At 30.7% G+C, this 21,094-nt stretch overlaps 1 protein-coding gene and 1 long non-coding RNA gene across 2 annotated transcripts in view; one reads left to right on the top strand and one right to left on the bottom strand.

The window, feature by feature from the left end:
• LOC135959241 (uncharacterized) overlaps nt 1-21,094 on the top strand; it is a 169,313-nt gene that overhangs the window by 73,296 nt on the left and 74,923 nt on the right. The gene's annotated exons all lie outside the window — the stretch shown is intronic.
• LOC135958802 (dynein axonemal intermediate chain 4-like) lies at nt 1,948-5,532 on the bottom strand. Its single transcript, XM_065509701.1, has 5 exons — nt 5,393-5,532; nt 4,955-5,329; nt 3,460-4,895; nt 3,180-3,392; nt 1,948-2,182 (listed from the first exon to the last, which is right to left on the bottom strand). Exons 1-5 carry the CDS (start codon nt 5,456-5,458, stop codon nt 1,966-1,968), a joined length of 2,307 nt encoding a protein of 768 aa, XP_065365773.1. The 5' UTR covers nt 5,459-5,532; the 3' UTR covers nt 1,948-1,965.

Raw genomic sequence — 21,094 nt, 5'->3', positions numbered from 1 at the left:
AATTTGGCTTTGAGGGCCTTAAGGAAACCTCACAAGAAAATGTCTAATAGATTTATATCTCGGTGGCCAGTTCATATCACCACCACCTAAGATGACCATGCCCTCAAATCGCTAGTGCAGAATGTCCAATGGCATGAGCTGTGTGGCATGTAGCGCCGTCATATTGAAACCACATGTCATCCAATTCAGGCCAAAAGAAGTTTAGATGGTTGGTTCTAAAAAACATATGGACCGATAACGCCGCCAGATCAAAATCCACACCAAACAGTGACTTTATCAGGATGCTCTTGGATGTCATGTCGATTGGTATCGTCCCAAATTCGACAATTTTGTTTATTGACGTACCTATTCATACAGATATGGGCCTCATCGCGTAAAATGAACGAAGCGGTACGTTGGCCGAACATAAAACCCTTTTATATAAAACAATTTTATGGTGATTCGGCAAAATAAACTGAATAAATGACTGCGAAACAGAACACCCATTTTGATATAACCGTTTTATCATTTGAGCACTATATCCATTTAGGGTGATTTGACAAAACAAACTGCATATATGACAACCAATCCAATAGAAGTGCCTTCAATAATATGGTCGATACCAATTGTCAAAATTCCGAAGTCTCTATTAGAAGAGCCTTTATAAAAAACAATTTTGTAATCAATTTTAAAAACAACTTCCTTATTATTTTTTGAAGTTGTAACTTTAAGCATATCGTTATTACAGTCCACTTTGGTTCCAAGATAGACCATAGTGTGCTGGACTATCAATCTGAGGGCTGCAGGTTCGATTCCCGCCAGAGACTCTGGGGGTGTCTGCAGACAAGCAAAACGCTTCGCAGTTTATGTATTTTCGAAACAGAATTGCAATATAAGAACCCCTGCATAATTTAAGTGTAGAATAATGAAATTATTGTTAGTATTTATCAGTTGTCTAGTATTTTAGATCATTATTAAGAAACTGAAAATTGTTCAGATTTGTAAAAATCTGTTTGTGAGAAATACTCAAAGAAATCTTTTGCTACAAATTTGTACATTTAAAAAAAAACAACCAATAAAAATATTAAAATTTGTTATATTTAAAAAAAAATAGAAATATGTTATTCCTTACAACTCTGTATATGCTGCACTTAAACAATGAAAAACATATTTGAAATATTAAATGACAACTACTACCCTACAATCCCTTCCTGCTCAACTCTTAATCCCATTAGGCTACATTTGAATGTCATAAACAGTGCTCAAACTGTTATCAACTTATAAAATATTTATGTAAAAATGTAAATATCAACATTTTTGTTAAATGTAATGGATAATAAAATAAATACAAACAACCAGAACAACAAAGGCAATAAAACGAGAGAAATACAAATAAATACTTGTGATATTTTAACAATTTTACAACTTTTCAAATGAAAAATTCCCATGTTACAACAAACAACAACAACTAAAGTAAAACTATACAACAACTTGTAAATAATTAAAACTCCATGTGACATATAAACTGGAAATTCCCCCATCCCCCCCCCAAAAAAAAAGAACGTACATTTAAATAAGTAATAATAAATAAGTTAAATTGCAAAATGCATTTACAACAATTAAACATGAAATAAACGTACATATTTTATATTAAAATAAATAAAATATAAATACTATATTTATAAATTCATATGTAAGTTATTAACATTTTTTTGTTTTTTTTAAATGAAACCCTTTAACATAAACAACATACTTTAAATAAACGAACAAAAAACCTTAATTGAATTGATTAAATTACTGCAATTTATTTAATTGGATATTTATTTGATATTCAATAAAACTTACACCCAACCAGAGACAAATTGCCCTTAATTATATGTAAATAGCGTATTATGTTTCATGTTTTTATTAAATTATTTTAATTTTATTTTTCACTAGAAAAGTAATATTAACATGTTCAGATAATTATTAACTGTTGATTGCATTTCAGGTTGGTTTTACAAATTCCTTATTCGGATAACCGAAATAACCAATACTTTTTAATTCTATTAGCAATTCTGGGTAAATGCTGACCGCTTTGTAAATGGCCTTTTCCAAAGTGTCATATTGATAGTAGGGCGGAAAGGGCATCTCATCTAAAGCGTTGATTACTACTTTGCCTCGTTCGGTGCCAATTGCAATGGAATTGCCATCGAGAGAGAAGCTGCAAGGAAAATGAGAAATTATGATATTTGAGTTATTAGAGTACTTTATTGTGGCTGCATTTATATGGGGGAAAAGAAAATATAGTCGATGTTCCCAAGAGAAATATTTTAAAATGCCGATTCATGAACCTTATAGTTTAAAAAGTTTGAAGACCAAGAATTTGAAGCATTACTCCATGAATATTGTTCAAAAAGAGTTTGTAAAATTATTAGGAGCTACTCAGTCAGTAATTTTATAATTTCGAGTAGCTAGATTCATCCAAAAGCAAAGAAATTGGGTACCATAAAAACTGAAGCCGTGGGACCTTGAAGAACGATTTGTGTTTGAACGCAACAAAAGAAAATAATTTTTGCAATGAAAACTGGATCCATTTCGATAATCTGAAGCTTAAGATTTCGATTTCCCGGCCAACCAGCCGAATCGACAGCATAGCCAAATATTCATGGCACTAAGGTACCATTACAGGGTACCTGTACCGAACACAACTGATTAATTTAAAGCGAGCATTGACCGAATAACGCCCAGAATATGCGGCTAGACATGAAACCTTAATATTCAGGCATGAAAACAACAAGAGTAGTTGAGAAGTTTTGCAGCACCCACTTTATAGTCCAGACCTTGCCCCGTCCGACTACTATTTGTTTCGATTGAAGCAGAACGCTTTCTCTGGGATACGCTTCACTTTGGAACAGAGTATCCGAAATTGGCTTAATTCGTTCCTGGCCTCAAAAGATGAGCAGCTCATTTGGCACGGAAACCATAAAATAAAAGCTAAAAATTTAAAAAAATCCCACATTTTTAATTCATATACCTAATATTATAAAACTATTCTTTTTGAGATATCATTCAAAAAATCATAAATGCTTTATAAGTTGTATATGAAAGTTTTGGTTTTAAGAATGGCGATTTCAAACAATAAACATTGGCATCATTGATAATTTTTAACTAAAAACAAATAATTGTTTTATCTCCTAAATTGATTTTATCATACATACATTCCCATGGTATTATATGATGTACCAACGAAAGTGGTTGACATGGGCTTCAGAATGTTTCTCCTCAAATCCCATATTTCACACTGTTTACGATTAATTGCTATCAATATAGTGGAATGCACACGACTCCAAGCAGCCCACTGATAGGGTCCACATGTATTTTTAAGTGTTACTAAAGGCTGGAATATACCATCCATCCATATGCGTATGCACCTTGAAAAGGAAATTCGAAAAATAGTTGTTTAAATATATATACCAATTTCCACTCCTTTCCACTCACCAATCATTGCCGCATGTCAAAAACAATTTCGGTGACCAAGGCGAAAAATCCATAGCATTAACGGCGCCCTCATGGGTCTTCAAAACTTGTAAATAATGATGTTGATAATTTGTCGAACACTTGTGCACACAACCCTCATCGGTTAGCACATAATATATATCTAATTGAGTGGGATGTTTTGTTAAATTCAAGCCTTGCGAACAACGATTAGTATGTTGTGTTAACTCAGAGGAACATTTAATGCCCGGCAAGCCCTCCGGTATACCCTCAATTCGTTCCAAAGACATTAGCTTGAAACCCGACAAAAAGGGACTATTAATAATAGTATATTGTGTGACTGAACCATCCTGGGAGAGTGCGATAAAAGGATCGACATCTTCATGGCCATTGGAAGTGGCTTGTTTAATCCATTTAATGGCCAAAACGGGATCAACACCAGGTGACGAATTGCGCTGAGATATCGCTACAGCAGGTTGATTATAGTTTGTTATATCTCTAACTTCCACCGAACCATCGAACAGGCCTATGGCCAATAATGTAGGCATATAGGGAGAGAATTCTACTGACACCACTGGCACCTCGTAGTTATAGAAACGTTCTGGATCACAGGGATTCTTAATGCTCCACACACACACTTCACCTCTTTTGGGTAATTTGGCCGCCTGATAGGAGTAAATGCCATAAGCCACGGCCAATATATCGCTGTTGGTATAACAGAAACTCATGTCGGATATCGCTTTTCGTACTTTATCTTTGGAAGCTGGATGTATGTTAAACAAAGTTTTCAGAGAATATTTATAATTAATCTTTTTCACCGTTCTTGTTACGCTTATCATATTGCGGAATCGTTTTTGACCCTCTTCATAGGTATTTCCAGCCAATAAACGTTTTATTATCACACTGGCCAGGTGAAATGAGGGCAATTGTGCTATAATAGCAAATTGTTCCTCTGGAGTTTGACTTTGGGAAATATGCAGCTTTGTGGATTCGTACTCATTGAAGCCATATTTGATATCTTCCAGCTGATTGTAGGTATCAAACATTTCAAAGTAAGAAACATATGTGGCAACGTCTCTTGTCTCTAACTTGTTGGTATTGATTTCTCTGGCTTTATATAGAGTTTCTGATGTTTGTGATTCAGCCTCCGAACGCCTGCGTACTTTACCTCTACCAAGGGTAAGGTAATCATATTCTTTATTATCCATTTCAGCGAAATTACCATCCTCGGTATTTTTTATAGCCGTCATACTGCGTTGTTCAAACAGCAGCTGTAGCTCTGTTTTGCGCAATATTATGCGTATGAAGGGCCATTTGTATTTGGGGACTAAGGGCATTTCTGGCAGTGATAGAGAAGATGTTGAAGAGTCTAAACTTACCATGTGGGAAGAGTGTCTGGCAGAGACTTGTAAATCCATAAGCATACGCTCACTGCCAACCTAAAATTTTAGGATTGCATAAAGAAATATAGAATTTAGTTCTTATTTAAACGATTTACCCCATTTATTATATCTTCCAGTGACAGTCTCAATCCCACTCCCCTAGATGATCGCGATTTCATTATAGTACTTGTCACACTCTTAAAACTGGTTATATCATCCCCTACATCCCCACCAACTTGCAAGCCAGTATATTTTCTTGTCAATTTCTTATAACCTTCCGTCTCGTAGGGAACATCTATTGGTTTGGGTGTTACATTTACCATTTTATTATCTATTTTCTCATGAACTACCAATTGAGATCTTATGTGCAAGATCTTTTGAGTCTCCAACAACATGCGTTCGTATAAACTTAAATGCATTAAAGATGCTGTGGCCGATGATGGCTCGATACGATCCATCATGACTTTTTTGATTTTGACTTCCGGTGGAGCCTATTTGGGGGGAAAATTATAATATTTATAGGATGGTTTTATCATGAAGTAAATTGTAATTACCATTTCTCTTTTGTCATCATCTTCAATTGTGAGTTTGGTAAATTTTGTGACCTTTGCTGGAGTCATGTTGCTAGAAGAAATATTTTCGTGTATTAATTATTTTTTTTTTTAAACAAATTTTTGAAACAAATCAATTTGCTTGACTTTGTTTATTGAAATTTCAAATATTTTAGTAGACTACAAGGCAAGGCATAGAGAATTATACATAGAGACGAGACACTCCGATTTGTCAAACAAAAATACAACTAATCATATGTCTGATACAAAAACAAAATACATTGACTAGCATGTATTTTGTTGTTGCCAGAGATAGGTTTTTGACAACAGACTTAGATTTCTGACAATTACGTCTCGTCTCTATGTTACCCTATGAAGCAAGGCGTATTAACACGGGTCACCATGATAATTCGCCTTGGATGTCTTCGTGATGTCACCTTGTATAAATTCGCCTTTTATATTTGTAATATCTTGAATTTGCATCTATTAAGTTGGAGGGAGGTACTAAAGTACATATAACAATGGGTTATATGCAATAAACAGTCCGTCTATGGATGAACTTTCGGATGACCATAAGAACCTATTGATTCTGGTCTTCTTTAGAGAACAGAATAATGGATCCGAAAATTGTGAATTAAAAAAATATGGCTGAAATATAATCGAATGTAAAAACTAAAATTTCACATTAAAATCTAAAATTTTTCATGATCAGAAAATTTCATTACAATCAAATTTTTATTAACAACAGGATTCCTCTTACTTCACGAGAGGGTAGAGTACTAGTCACGTGACTGGTTACTTGAAAGAGTGTCTGGTTCCATATCAAACACTTTATGTGCAAAAGGACTTGTTACACATATTCAGCTAATACGATCAGACTTCATTGATTGTCGATTAATCGGCACAAATTTTGCTCAGAGAATTATCGTAATTTCTAATCAGGTTATCCATATTATTTTAAACATAGTCAACACATTTGCGAGATTCAACCCATCTGCTATTAAGTCATATTGTCATAATGTCCTAATATATTATGATAGTTTAAAAAAATTTTTGTTATATTTCAAACAAAAAAGTTCTAAACTAATGAGGTTTTTTGAACTATTGTTTTGTCATAAAATAATACTTTTTTGTTTAAAGTACAACAACAATTTGTTTAAACTATCATATTATATTAGGACATTATGACAATACGACTTAATAGCAGACCGTATGAATCCCCCAATTGTTTTTAGGAAATTATGAAAGAATTTAGTATTAAAATGATATAAGTAATTTCTAACAATGAGTTACAGTTTTTAAAACTTTCTTCTCTATTGTCACTCATTCGCTTTATGTATGTTAATTTATTTCCTCATACACATTCTAACTATATAATACTTCAAATGTCAAGTATTCTATTCTACAACATAAAGAATGTAAAAAGAACTAAATATACTTTCAATCTAATAAAGATTTTAATTAAATAATTGTTCCACACATGTAGTAAAATACAAAAGTGAAGAAAAGGCAAACTGTAGTTTGTCAATTTTTGATTTTTTTTTACAATACAAGGAAGTAACTAACTTACAAGTATCTACTCCCGCAGACTCAAACAGACAAACACAAACTTAAGTTTATTTTACTTTGAAGTGAATTGTACCTACTCCTTGGTTACTATAGAATTTCATCTTTTTCTAGTATCTAATATCTTAAAGTACCCAGACAAGTAGCAGTCTTAGTACTTACACATGTAAAGAGTGTGAGTAAGAGTGAATGAAATGAAAGCTGACTGCATGAAATATGTTTATTAAAAAGGAAATTGTAAAGAAAGAAAAAAATTAAAGCAGGCCTTTTCATCATATATGAAGTTAAGTAGGCAACACTTGAATGATGTTAGAAAAAGATTATGTACTGTCGTCTTATTATGTACTCGTTTGAAAGATGGAATGTAAAATGAACTATACACTAGGAGATATTTATGTAGTAAATATAGTACATATGTATATTCTAACTAGAAAATATGAATTTTTATTATTCGAATTTGTTAAAGTCAATAGTTTCCTGCAACTTAGTAAACTTACTCGCTTATCTCTGGTTCATCCAGTGTCTATGCTTAAACAACTTCTTTGTAATTCGTAGAGTAATTGAAACTTGTACAGGTTCACGTGAAAAAATTCCCCTTGTGAAATTTTTAGATGGAATTTTGTAAACAATAAACAGCTGTTACGAACAAAATCAACTATTGTGAATGTAAAGTTCATCGTGATATTCCCGATAGCTATATTCCCTTCGAGGGAAATGGATATTTCATGGGAACAAAATTTGACATGTTATTGCCGATAGGGGTGAATATATAAATTCCAAAAATGTGAAAAAATGAAGTAAAGTACCTGGAAGCACTAAGGCAGAACAAAAATTATATTTCAGTACAATCAGAAGCCCATACCAATTTTTGGGATGTACGAAATACTGAGAGTATTACACTATTTTTGTTCGTGATTCTTCGCCTGGAGGCTATGCCTTTGTGATTCCTGATAGCTTTAGGTAGTTTTGCGAGAAGCTATATGGAAGTAATAAAAATTCCCGCTGCTTCCGAATTAATGAAGTTTTTTCTTGGGATATTTTTTCAGTGTATTTAAGCAGTAATATCGCAGTTAACTACTAATTTAGTCATTTCATGATAAAGGTTTTTATAAAGTCAAATTTACGTATTCTTAATAACTATTTCTTGTTGAAAATATAGAAGAGGGACATTTGGAACTGGAGAATTTTGAACTATTTCTTATAATTTTTCAAAATATCGAAATCTAAATTAATCAAATGTGAAACATATAAAAAGACTTTTAAAACAATGCAATACAACAATATTTTCAAATAATAGTTTTGTTCCAGGAACATTTTTAGAACTTATTATAAAATGTTCTGCAAAGAATATATTCAAATACTTCCAGAACCCGTTCTGTTGAACAGTAATGTGTTTCAAAAGCACTTATGAATAGTTTTATTGGAACTAGTTATGCATTGGTTCTATAATTTATATAAATACAAACATGAATAATGAATTTTTAAGGACTTGGACGAACAGAGAATGTACAGTACGGTGGTCCTTAATAAACGAAAGTTGGATTTTTGCCGACCAGTTTCGATACTAATTGTAGTCGGACGGGGCAAGGTTTGGTCTGTAAGGTGGCTGAGGCAAAATTTTAGTTGAATCCTGTTGTTCGCAAAAGGTTTTGAAATTGATGCTTGACTAGTTCCCAATGATTTTGCTTTCCGTGTCTAAATTCCCACTTCTAAACCGCACAAACCATCAACGGAGGTTGAAACTAATGGAACATATTCACCATAAGCTTTGGCGAGCAATCGGTGTACTTCAGCGGCACTTTTTCCCAAACTAAAGAAGTCAAGCTAAAATTCCTGCTTATGACGCTTTGTTAGTACAAAATTCGACATTTTCGTTTACACTATAATATTCAATAACTAAGTGGAAATAAATGACAGATATGTATCCTTCAGAATGTCGTATAAGTTATTAAAAACAAAAACTGCATTCAACAAATACGTCATCTGTAAACAATGTAAGGTATTTAATGCATTGTTGATAACAAAGGAATCTGTAGCTCCTAGATATTGTACCCAATTAAAATTCATACTTATGGGGAATATGGGAGATTTCATGTCAAGTGAACCAACTTTTAAAATCGATCGAAAGGAAAAAAAGTTAGATTTTGCTATAAAAAATAAAAAATTTTATGTATTGAGTTACAAAATATTTCTTTTGATAGATATTCCACTCGCTTTCTTTTGAGCAAAAAAGAAATGAAAAAAGGGTCCATTTAAATAATAAGTTAAAAATTGATTTAGCAAAAAAAGTAAAAAAAAATATTTTGAGTTTACAAACATCCCAATTATGAATAAAAATTCCGCTGGAGTTTTTTAACTTTTCTTATTTTTAACATTGAATTTGAATAGGAAAAATGACAAAAGGGAAAAATCTCCCGAGGAGTTTTGTTCATAATTGGGTTGAAAATATTTATTTTGATAGATATCGAACTCGCATCCCACTAAGCCACCAAATATGTCTTCAGGGAAAATATCTAAGCTTTCTTTTAAGAAAAAAAGGGGCCATTTTAAAAAAAAAGTCAAAAAAGTTTTTGATTTCGGAAAAAAAATTGTATTTAATATTTTTTGGGATACATGTTTCTAAGAACAATAGCTAATAAGTTACATGGATGAGCAAAAAGACATGTTTGGCCAAAATGACAAATTTTGACCCCCTCTAACTCAGAGAGTTCTTGAAAAATCTTGTTGAAAAATTGTTGTGTCTGAATTCAAACTATCCAATAGGTCTAACATTCTTGCAAATTCCATTCCGATCGGATTTAAAAGTTGGCTCACTTGACATGAAATCCCCCATATAAGAAAAACTCGTCTTTATATAAAAAATCGATAATATTACCAAATATTTTTAAACATTTTCAAATCATTGAAGAGTAGTACCTAAAAAATTCGTTCATTGCCAGTCAAAAAAAAACACACACGCACTTACTTCCTTTTTAATAAATTCATATGGATGTGTTAAGTCATTATTTATGATCTGTAAAAGAAAAAAAGGATAAACGATACAATATATATTTATAATAAAATCATATACATAATAATATACAATACAATCTAACAATACCATAACACACCACATAATACATTTCTATTATATTATGTTACATGTTTTATGGTACTTTTTTGAAGTTTGTTTCGGTTTCTTGTTGGAGCAACAAAGTTTTTGTTATTTTTGCTTTTTTTCTCTTTGGTGTAAAGATAAGATTTGCAAAAACTTTGCTGCTTTTGTTAAACAAAGTGTTGAGCTTTATGCTAAAGCTGACACAAAACCAAATAAGCCAAAAAAGAGAAGCAATTCTGTCCAGGAAGGAAATATAAACCTGCACTTTTTTTTGGAATGGGAATATTTTAAATTTTAGTATACAAACAACAACAATAACAAACAGCAAAAAGTACATGTTAAGTTTTCCTGAAAAGGCATTCATTAAAAAGTTGTACTCACTCGTTTACTATGTTTCTTTTGAAAATTCGTTACTTTTAATGTTAAATATTCGTATAATAAATAAATACTAACTTGCATAAGAAGTACTTAGTAAGTACAACTTGTTTGTTTCTACATGTAAAGAATTGCAAACATTTCTAAAGAAATAAAGTTTTTTTTGGGGGGAAAAATATACATACATATTCATTAAATTTATGCAAGTAGGAGAAGACATTTAAGTACATTATATACATGTGTGTAAATGTTGCATGCAACATTCGTATGTATCAATTTCAGGAATATTGTTGTATCATCATTAGCATAAGTTTTTTTTGCAGAAAATATTTTTTAAAAAGTTTTAAATGATTAATATACTTATATATTTATGTTTAATAATGAGTTGTTATACATAGACTTCATTTAGCTTTTTATTAAGTAATGTGGTGTGTATGATAAATGTATTAATTTTTAAAATTATCTCTACTTATCTTAAAGTAGATGTTATGTTAAAAAACTTTTGATTCCATTCTTCTTCCAGGAAACATATTTTTCGTATGTATTAATATTTGCGATTAGTAAATGTTAGTATTCGAAATTGAATTTTTTGCTAACATTAATCAAATGCTCATGACATTGTAACGACACGTTTTTGCATCTTGTACATAAATACTTTGCGCCACGCTGAATTCACATCAACTGACACTAAATCTAATGACACTAGAGTATTCAAAATACAAAATTTTTAAGAAACCGGGTTTCGAAAATTTTTAGAAATCTTAATACTTTTTGCTGGCTTTTCATTATACTATATATATTTGAGTGGTCCGTCCATATTTTGCAATTTTTCCATGCTCCCAAGGTCTAAAATTATTCTCGGTCAATCAAGAACCAAATGCTAAATTTAAGAAAAACTGGTAAAGTTTAGAGGTGTACATTTTTGGAGTTTTGGATCAAAGTAGCAATATTTGCAAAATAAAATAGTGGATGATTAAATATATAAAAAATAAGAAAATTTTCTAAGTTCGTTTAGCCTTTATAAAAAAATTTCATGCATTTCCCAAAACCCAAATTGTACAGTTCAAAAAATATTTTTAACAACATTTAAAAAAATTATTTTTGATTCTAATAAATACTAAATTAGGATTAAGTTTGTAAATTTTGACAGTTGTACCTATTATGGGTTAAAGTAGGGACCGATTTGAAATTGGAGAATTTCGGTGAAATTTCCAAGACATTTCTAACTCTCTTATATCTGTGATCAAAACTGTCCAAGGCAGCAAAGTCAGACACTAAAGTTAAGCCATTAAAAACGATTGGATGTATGACTTAAAAATGAGGGATTTACAATATAAAGGTATCATTTGAATGCGGTCTTTATTTTTAATAGCATGTATGGCATTTGAATGGTAAATATCTGTCATTTATTCTCAGTTAATTATTGTAAACAAAAAAAAATTTCTTTGCTACGAAAGTGTCGAATTTTGTGCCAACAAAGCTTCATATGCTGGAAGTTTAGGTTTACTTCTTTAATTTGAAAAAACTGCCGCTGAAGCACACCGATGGCTCACCGTGGTTAACGGTGAATGCGTTCCATCGGTTTCAAGGTGCGAGAGGTGGTTTGAGTGCTTCAGAAGTGGTGATTTTTACACGGAAGATAAAGATTGCTCACTCCAGAAAAAAAATTGGAAGACCAAGAGTTTGAGGCATTACTGCATGAAGATTATTTTCAAACTCAACAAGAACTGGGAGCTACTCAAGCAGCAATTTCAAAACTTTTGCGAGCAGCAGGATTCATCGAAAAGCTTGGGAATTTGATATCATACGAATTGAAGCTGAAAGACCTTGAAAGACGATTTTCCATGTCTCAAATGCTGCTTGAACTCTATAAAAGAACATAATTTTTGAACCAAATCATTACTTACGACTAAAAATGGACCTATTACGATAACCCGAAACGTAAGAGATCGTATGTGAAGCCCGGCCAACCAGTCAAATACCCATGGCGCTATGGTAATGCTCTGTATTTGGTGGAAGCCAAAGGGTCCTAACTACTATGAGCTATTGAAATATGAGCAGCCCATCACAGGAAACCTGTACCGAACGCAACTGATTCGTTTGAAACGAGCATTTGCTGAAAACGCCCAGAATATGCGGCCAGACATAAAACCGTAATATTCCATCATGACAACGCTCGGCCCTATGTTGAAATACATGTTAAAAAGTATTTAGTCGATATTGGCTTGATTCATTCTTGGTCTCAAAATATGAGCAGTTATTATGGCTCGTAATCAATATGTTGCCAGAAATATGTAAAAAGGCATTGTACAATTGTTTCAAAATAAAAACTTAAAATTTAAGCAAAATCCGGCATTTTTAAGTCGTACACCCAATAATTTAAACTACAAAGTTTCTATATACAAGTACTTACTTATTTATACATCCATTTTTCTCAACATAAGTTTCGAAATCCATTCATCCTTTGAACCCATTAAAATTGTAAAACATTGTAAAAGAAATTCAATCAAAGCCTAAAACAAAACCTAATATGATTAAATTGTTTAACATGGGAGTACATACATTATGAAGATTTATTTAAATACATCATTATTCAGCCACTTAACTGCAAAATACAAATGTCTAATTTATTTTGTTTGTTTTCTTTTTGTTCTTTCTTTATTGCCACAAAAAAGACATTTCATCTACTACGAAATGTAGTATGTCTTGTATTTGTTTTAACTAATACTCAAAGGAATTTGTTAGCAAATTGTAATATACTTCAGGCATACACAAAAAAACACACTAGTATATGTTATATAGATACTTTCACAAAAAAAAAACAAAAAAGGAATAGTAAACTAAACAACATTTCAAGTCAATTTTTTAAGCTTTAAATTGAGTTTTTTCCTGTTTTATTATAACAATTCACACTATAAAACAAATAAATAAAAAAGAAGGGAACAAACATACAGACACACTCATTTAAAATGTTAGCAAAACCTAAAAGAAACCATGTTGTCATATACCCAAAGGAATAAACTACTAAAGCTATTGCCACTGCCACTCCGACTATGACTCTGGCTCTTACAGTGTCTGTTGGCTGCTGCCTCTAGTTTTGTTGGGGAAACAAAACATAAAAAATAAAATAAACGTAGGCGTAGCCAACTAATGAAATGATTCATTTCCGTTTTCCGGTCGCTGAGTTTTTTTGTTTTTTGTTCTTTCTACCATTTTCGATTCCTTATGGTTTTTGTTCTTAACTTTTATACTTATTTGTTTTATTTATTTTTCTATGTATGTGAATGTATGCTTGGACTTGGTGTATTTTTTTTGTTGCCTCAACCATTTTGTGGGTGGTACCTCACTGTTTCTTTTCTTGACACTTTTTTTTTTCTTCTACTGTTGCTGTCTGCATCTACAACAAATTTTTATATGTCTCGTTACTACAATAATAAATTTTAGTTAAAACAAATAAAAAAAATCCACTTTAAGTTTTTTTCATACTAATATTTGCAATTTTTTTCTTTTATTTCTCATTTCAGAGTATTTTTTCCTAATTCATTTTGGTTTGAAAGTTTAGTTTTGCTAAAAACAAAACGAAAACTACTCGTACATTTAATGTCCTTTGGGGCAACACCTACACCCTGAAATATGTTCCTGTTTAAGAAGGTATGATTTCGATATTGTATTTTTGTGGTTTTTCATTTATTTCTAACATTTCTAGTTTCATTTCGGTTGCTTGTTGTATTTATAGCCAAAAGGCTTTATAACAAGATTTACGATAAGAGATATATTTTTAAAAATAATTTGATTTCGTTGGAAAAACAATTTGGGAAAAAATGTCGAAATAAATTTTTAGCTTTTGGGCTGCCTTTTGTTAAATGTGAGTGTCCAATAAATAATCATAAATAGATTTTGTCAATAAATTTTGTGTGAAATATAGCAGGAAGGTAAAATATTTTTAAATTTTTTGGAAATTATTTAAAGAGAAAATCCAATATTTTTTAACGGTTTCCATATAAAACCATGAAGCAACATTTTCGAACATTTAGTCAAAGTATATAAACAGAGAAAACAAATTCGAAATAGCAACGAAATTTGTTGCAAATCGAATGATTCTGCGATAGTGATCGAATTTTACAGTTGTGGATACAAAATTTTGGAAGGGGTAACAAAAGTTTGGAACCGAAAAGAACCGAAATTCTTCTTTATCAACTAATTTTCCATTGCTAGAACCGAAAAATTCTATATATGCAACCGAATAATTCGATTGATAACTAATTCGGTTGCTACTACGAATCTGTTTTCTCTGTGTATATGCTGGATTTTTTTTAACATTTTTAGCTTTTATTGTGAAACATCTGTACAAACTAAATTTATAAAAAATAATTGGCCATTGTTAGATACGATAATTTGCCATTTCTCTGGCAACATATGGATCCGAGCCAAAAGAACTGCTCATATTTTGAAACAAAGAGTGAATCAAGCCAATATCGAATATTCTTAATTTTATAGCCTTACTCCCTCGGCTTCAATTTCCAATTTTACTGCTTTTGGATGAATCCTACAGCTGGCAAGCGTTTTTAAATTGCTGCATGAGTAGCTCCCAATGTTTTTGCAATCTCGTGTTTAATTTTGCAGCTATCTTTATGGAGTAATGCCTCCAATTCTTGGTCTTCAAACTTTTTGGCTGTCCTGGGTGTTCTTTGTCTTACCTTGTCATGTTGAAACCGATGGAGCACATTCACCATAAGCTTCGGTAAGCAATCGGTGTGATTCAACGGCACTGTTTTTCAAATTAAAAAATTAATACAAAAGTAGATGGAGAATATTTAACCCTTTCACCACCATAAGACTATTTGGATAAAAGTAATCATTTTGTCTATTTAATGTGAATTAGTTAGCGCCAAAAAAATATATTTTGAAATTAAAACAAAAAAATGTAACGGATTTACTGTAATTTTGGTAGTAAAATGCAAATTTTCGTTCCACATACTCATGTTTATTGACTAAATATCAATGCAAGCAACATGAATAATAATTTATGATTTTATGTAATAAAAATGAACCTATCAGGTCTAACGCAATATAAAATTTAAAAAATCAGTTTTACGCTTAAGAAACATTTTTGAACAATTCTTGAAAACTACCAAAATAAAACAGTAAATTTTCAATGACAATAAAAAATAAATTCTGTAACCAAACTTTTCTTAATCTAAGCACATTAATAATAGATACGTTTACGAACTAATTAAAATTAAAATGGCACCCATTATTTTTTTCGTTATTTAGTTATTCAATATTTTTGTGTTGGGACACCGGTGCCCCGTGGTCGTCATATGGTTAAGATTCTGTATAGCTCAATTCTAGCTTGTCTTAGTTACAATTTCTTTACTCTACTTTTATTTTAAATTTATTTAATACAAAACCATGATACAATAATTGCAGAAGGTAGAATCACTAGGGAGAGTTTTCAATATTTAGCCCTATAACGTCAAATTTTGATTTTGATCTTTTTTTATATCTTTTCTTTTGTTTGGCGTTACAAGAATTGTATAATAGAGAATTTATTTTCTACTGAGTGTACCTTATATTGCTGTATCATGATACAAAACAATGTTAAACAAGTAAGAGAGCTATATTCGGTTGTGCCGAATCTTATATACCCTTCACCAAATTATACTTCAAAATAAAAATTTTAAATATTCTTAGGTAAACAAAAATTTTTTTTCCAAATTTTTTTGGAAAAATTTTTTTTTATTTTTTTTTTTAAATTTTATTATTTTTTTTGTTTTTTAAATTTTTTTTAATATTTAGCGAAAAAAAACTTGGTGAAAAAAAAATTCAAGTTAAAAAATATTTTTTTTGATTTTGAACCATTGTAGGTCTAATTTACTGTGGTCTTATATGCTGTCTATATTAATGACTTAGTAGTCCAGATATACGTAAAAAATAGGTCAAAAATTGAGGTTGTCCTCGTTTTTTCTTTATATATCAGCTATTTGTGGAGCGATTTTCACGATTTTAAATATCCAACGAATTCCGGAGATATTGATGTATGAATGGTGTACGTAAGTTATTTGGGGGCTTCGGATAGTTGATTTCTACAGACAGACAGGCGGACATGGATTAATCGACTCCGCTATCTATAAGGATCCGGAATATATATGGGGGATTTCATGTCAAGTGAACCAACTTTTGAAATCGATGTCTTCCGATCGGGATGAAATTTGCACCAAGGTTAGCTCTATTGGATAGTAACTCAGACACAATTTTTCAACAACATCGGTCGAGAACTCTCTGAGTTATAGGGGGTAAAATTTTGACAATTTGGTCAAACAGGGGTTTTTTCTTATCCATGTAACTTATTACCTATTGTTCTTAGCAAAATGTGTTCCAAATAGTATAGATAGCTATTTCTTCGATCTTTCGAAAAAAAATATTTAAAAAAAAAAATAAAAAATTTTTAATATTTTTTTTCCGAAATCAAAAACTTTTTTGACTTTTTTTTAAAATACGCTATTTTTTTTATTTTTTTTTTTTTTCTTAAAATAAAGTTTAGATATTTTCCTTGAACACCTACTTGGTCGCTTAGTGGGATGCGAGTGGGATATCTATCAAAATAAATATTTTGTAACTCAAAACATAAAATTTTTGACTTTTTTTGCAAAATCAAAAACTTTGTTGACTTTTTTTTTTCAAAATGGACCCTTTTTTAATCTTTTTTTTTAGGTCAAACAAAAGCTTAGATATTATCCTTGAAGACCCTTTTGGTCGCTTAGTGGGATGCGAGTGGGATATCTATCAAAATAAATATTTTTTAACTCAAGACTTACAATTTTTGACTTTTTTTTTTGCAAATACGATTTTTTTTCCAAATGGGCCCTTTTTTTAAAATTTTTTTTGTAGTCAAAAGAAAGCTTAGGTCCATTCCTTTAAGATATTTTTAGTCCCTTAGTGGGATGCGAGTGGGATATCTATCAAAATAAATATTTTGTAACGCAAGACATACAATTTTTTAATTTTTTTTTGCAAAATCAAAATTTTTTTCCAATATGGGCCCTTTTTTAATTTTTTTTTTTGCTCAAAAGAAAGCCTAGGTCCATTCCTTTAAGATATTTTTAGTCCCTTAGTGGGATGCGAGTGGGATATCTATCAAAATAAATGTTTTAACACAAAAATTGTATGTCTTGAGTTACAAAACATTTATTTTGATATATATCCCACTCGCATCCCACTAAGCGATCAAAACCATCTTAAAGGAATAGGCCTAAGCTTACTTTATAGCAAAAAAAAAATTACAAAAAGGGCCCATTTTAAAAAAAAGTCAAAAAAGTTTTTGATTTTGCCAAAAAATCAAAAATTGTATATCTTGAGTTACAAAATATTTATTTTGATAGATATCCCACTCGTATCCCACTAAGGGACCTAAAATATCTTAAAGGAATGGACCTAAGCTTTCTTTTGACTAAAAAAAAAATTTTAAAAAAGGGCCCATTTTGAAAAAAAATTCGAATTTGCAAAAAAAAAGTCAATAATTGAATGTCTTGAGTTACAACATTTTTATTTTAATAGATATCCTACTCACATCTTCCTAAGTGACAAAATAGGTCTTAAAGGAAAAGACCTAAGCTTTCTTTTGAGCAAAAAAAATTTTTAAAAAAAAGTCCCATATTGGAAAAAAATTTCGATTTTGCAAAAAAAAATTAAAAAATTGTATGTCTTGCGTTACAAAATATTTATTTTGATAGATATCCCACTCGCATCCCACTAAGGGACTAAAAATATCTTAAAGGAATGGACCTAGGCTTTCTTTTGAGCAAAAAAAAAAAATTAAAAAAGGGCCCATATTGGAAAAAAATTTTGATTTTGCAAAAAAAAATTAAAAAATTGTATGTCTTGCGTTACAAAATATTTATTTTGATAGATATCCTACTCGCATCCCACTAAGGGACTAAAAATATCTTAAAGGAATGGACCTAAGCTTTCTTTTGACTACAAAAAAAATTTTAAAAAAGGGCCCATTTTGAAAAAAAATTCGAATTTGCAAAAAAAAAGTCAATAATTGAATGTCTTGAGTTACAACATTTTTATTTTAATAGATATCCTACTCACATCTTCCTAAGTGACAAAATAGGTCTTAAAGGAAAAGACCTAAGCTTTCTTTTGAGCAAAAAAAATTTTAAAAAAAAGTCCCATATTGGAAAAAAATTTCGATTTTGCAAAAAAAAATTAAAAAATTGTATGTCTTGCGTTACAAAATATTTATTTTGATAGATATCCCACTCGCATCCCACTAAGGGACTAAAAATATCTTAAAGGAATGGACCTAGGCTTTCTTTTGAGCTAAAAAAAAAATTAAAAAAGGGCCCATATTGGAAAAAAATTTTGATTTTGCAAAAAAAAATTAAAAAATTGTATGTCTTGCGTTACAAAATATTTATTTTGATAGATATCCTACTCGCATCCCACTAAGGGACTAAAAATATCTTAAAGGAATGGACCTAAGCTTTCTTTTGACTACAAAAAAATTTTAAAAAAAGGGCCCATTTGGAAAAAAAAAATCGTATTTGCAAAAAAAAAAGTCAAAAATTGTAAGTCTTGAGTTAAAAAATATTTATTTTGATAGATATCCCACTCGCATCCCACTAAGCGACCAAAAGGGTCTTCAAGGATAATATCTAAGCTTTTGTTTGACCTAAAAAAAAAGATTAAAAAAGGGTCCATTTTGAAAAAAAAAGTCAACAAAGTTTTTGATTTTGCAAAAAAAGTCAAAAATTTTATGTTTTGAGTTACAAAATATTTATTTTGATAGATATCCCACTCGCATCCCACTAAGCGACCAAGTAGGTGTTCAAGGAAAATATCTAAACTTTATTTTAAGAAAAAAAAAAAAAATAAAAAAAATAGCGTATTTTAAAAAAAAGTCAAAAAAGTTTTTGATTTCGGAAAAAAAATATTAAAAATTTTTTATTTTTTTTTTTAAATATTTTTTTTCGAAAGATCGAAGAAATAGCTATCTATACTATTTGGAACACATTTTGCTAAGAACAATAGGTAATAAGTTACATGGATAAGAAAAAACCCCTGTTTGACCAAATTGTCAAAATTTTACCCCCTATAACTCAGAGAGTTCTCGACCGATGTTGTTGAAAAATTGTGTCTGAGTTACTATCCAATAGAGCTAACCTTGGTGCAAATTTCATCCCGATCGGAAGACATCGATTTCAAAAGTTGGTTCACTTGACATGAAATCCCCCATATACTTTACAGGGTCGCAAATGAAAAATTTAGAAATTACAAACGGAATGACAAACTTATATATACCCTTCTCACGAAGGTGAAGCCTCCCCAATAATTCCATTTTAATTGCCTCAATTTATCTACAAGTTATGACTTATTTTAACAATAAATAAAGCTAGCCTTTACCATTCCACATGTTTTTAACCGCATCTTCTATTAAGATTTTTTTCGCTAGTTTGGTTTTCCTTTTAAAATCATTTTTCTCTTGCTTGACCACATAAAGGTTATAATTTTCTTTTGGTTTTTGTAGCAAAATTTACAACCATGTTGTATATAAAATTTTTAGTTGGCATTTTTTGTGTGGCAACCGCATTTCACAAGAATTTTTTTTTAGTTGGTAAATGTATGTTTCGTCGTTGCTGTCACTAGCAAAATACACGTATATAGCAACTCTATACTTAAACTTTTGTTTCGATTTGTGTGTTTCTTATATAAATTGTTGTATATACATATGTATGTAGTTTTTTTTAGGCCACAAGAAGGCGTAATTTTTCTGTGGCGTTTGTTTTACTTCCGGCTGTTGTATGAATGTTGTGGTTGCAAGAAATTCATGTTTATTTAAAAAAAATATATGATTGTCGTATTTTTTTGTATAATTTCTGTTGCTGGTGGTAAACGGCCAGCCTGTAGCGTTGTAAAAAGAAACCACCATGTGCATATGATATTGTTCCCTATATGTCACTGACAGTATTCGGATTTTTATTACATGCAATTTGTTGTTCTTTTGTTCTTTTTTGTTTTGTTGGCGAAGAACATCATAAATTGTTGATTAAAAAAAATACGCATTCGAAAAGAATTTGCTGGGTAAACAAAATTTTATATTGTGACCAACATTTTATGCAAAACTTGGTAGGAGTACTATATGTATTCAGATGATTTGTATTATTCTACATTTGATGATTTACTGAACTCATCTGTCCAAAATTTGACAAGTGGACGGCTCAAATTGTTGGTTAGTGTTGATTTTTATTGTTTGATGCCTTAAAATATGCTTTAGAATTTATATTTTCAAATAGTTTGCTAGAATATTATTGGTTTGGGGAAAAAGTTTGTGGGGGATTATGAGTAGTATTTATCAAAATGAGCACAAATACTTGAAATATGTGAGTAAAAAGATGATATATTCAACAAAATTTTAACATCTTTTTAGAATTATCTTCAAAAAATGCGCTTCTTAGATGCAATAAAGTCAACGCTATAAGCAGTTTGCTTTGGCTGGAGAGTAAACATAGCGCTCCCATTTAGTGTTCAGACAAACCCGCATTTTTCAAACTGAAACCGAACCCAATATTAGGCCTAGTCCGAAACTTTTCGAATGTTATTTCAATAATTTATTTCATTTACTTCGTTTTTTTCTCATTCACATGATGAACTTTATCTGA

This window comes from Calliphora vicina, chromosome 4, assembly GCF_958450345.1.
Source record: "Calliphora vicina chromosome 4, idCalVici1.1, whole genome shotgun sequence".
Taxonomy (NCBI): Eukaryota; Metazoa; Arthropoda; class Insecta; order Diptera; family Calliphoridae; genus Calliphora; species Calliphora vicina.
This window is presented reverse-complemented; position numbering and strand designations above follow the sequence as displayed.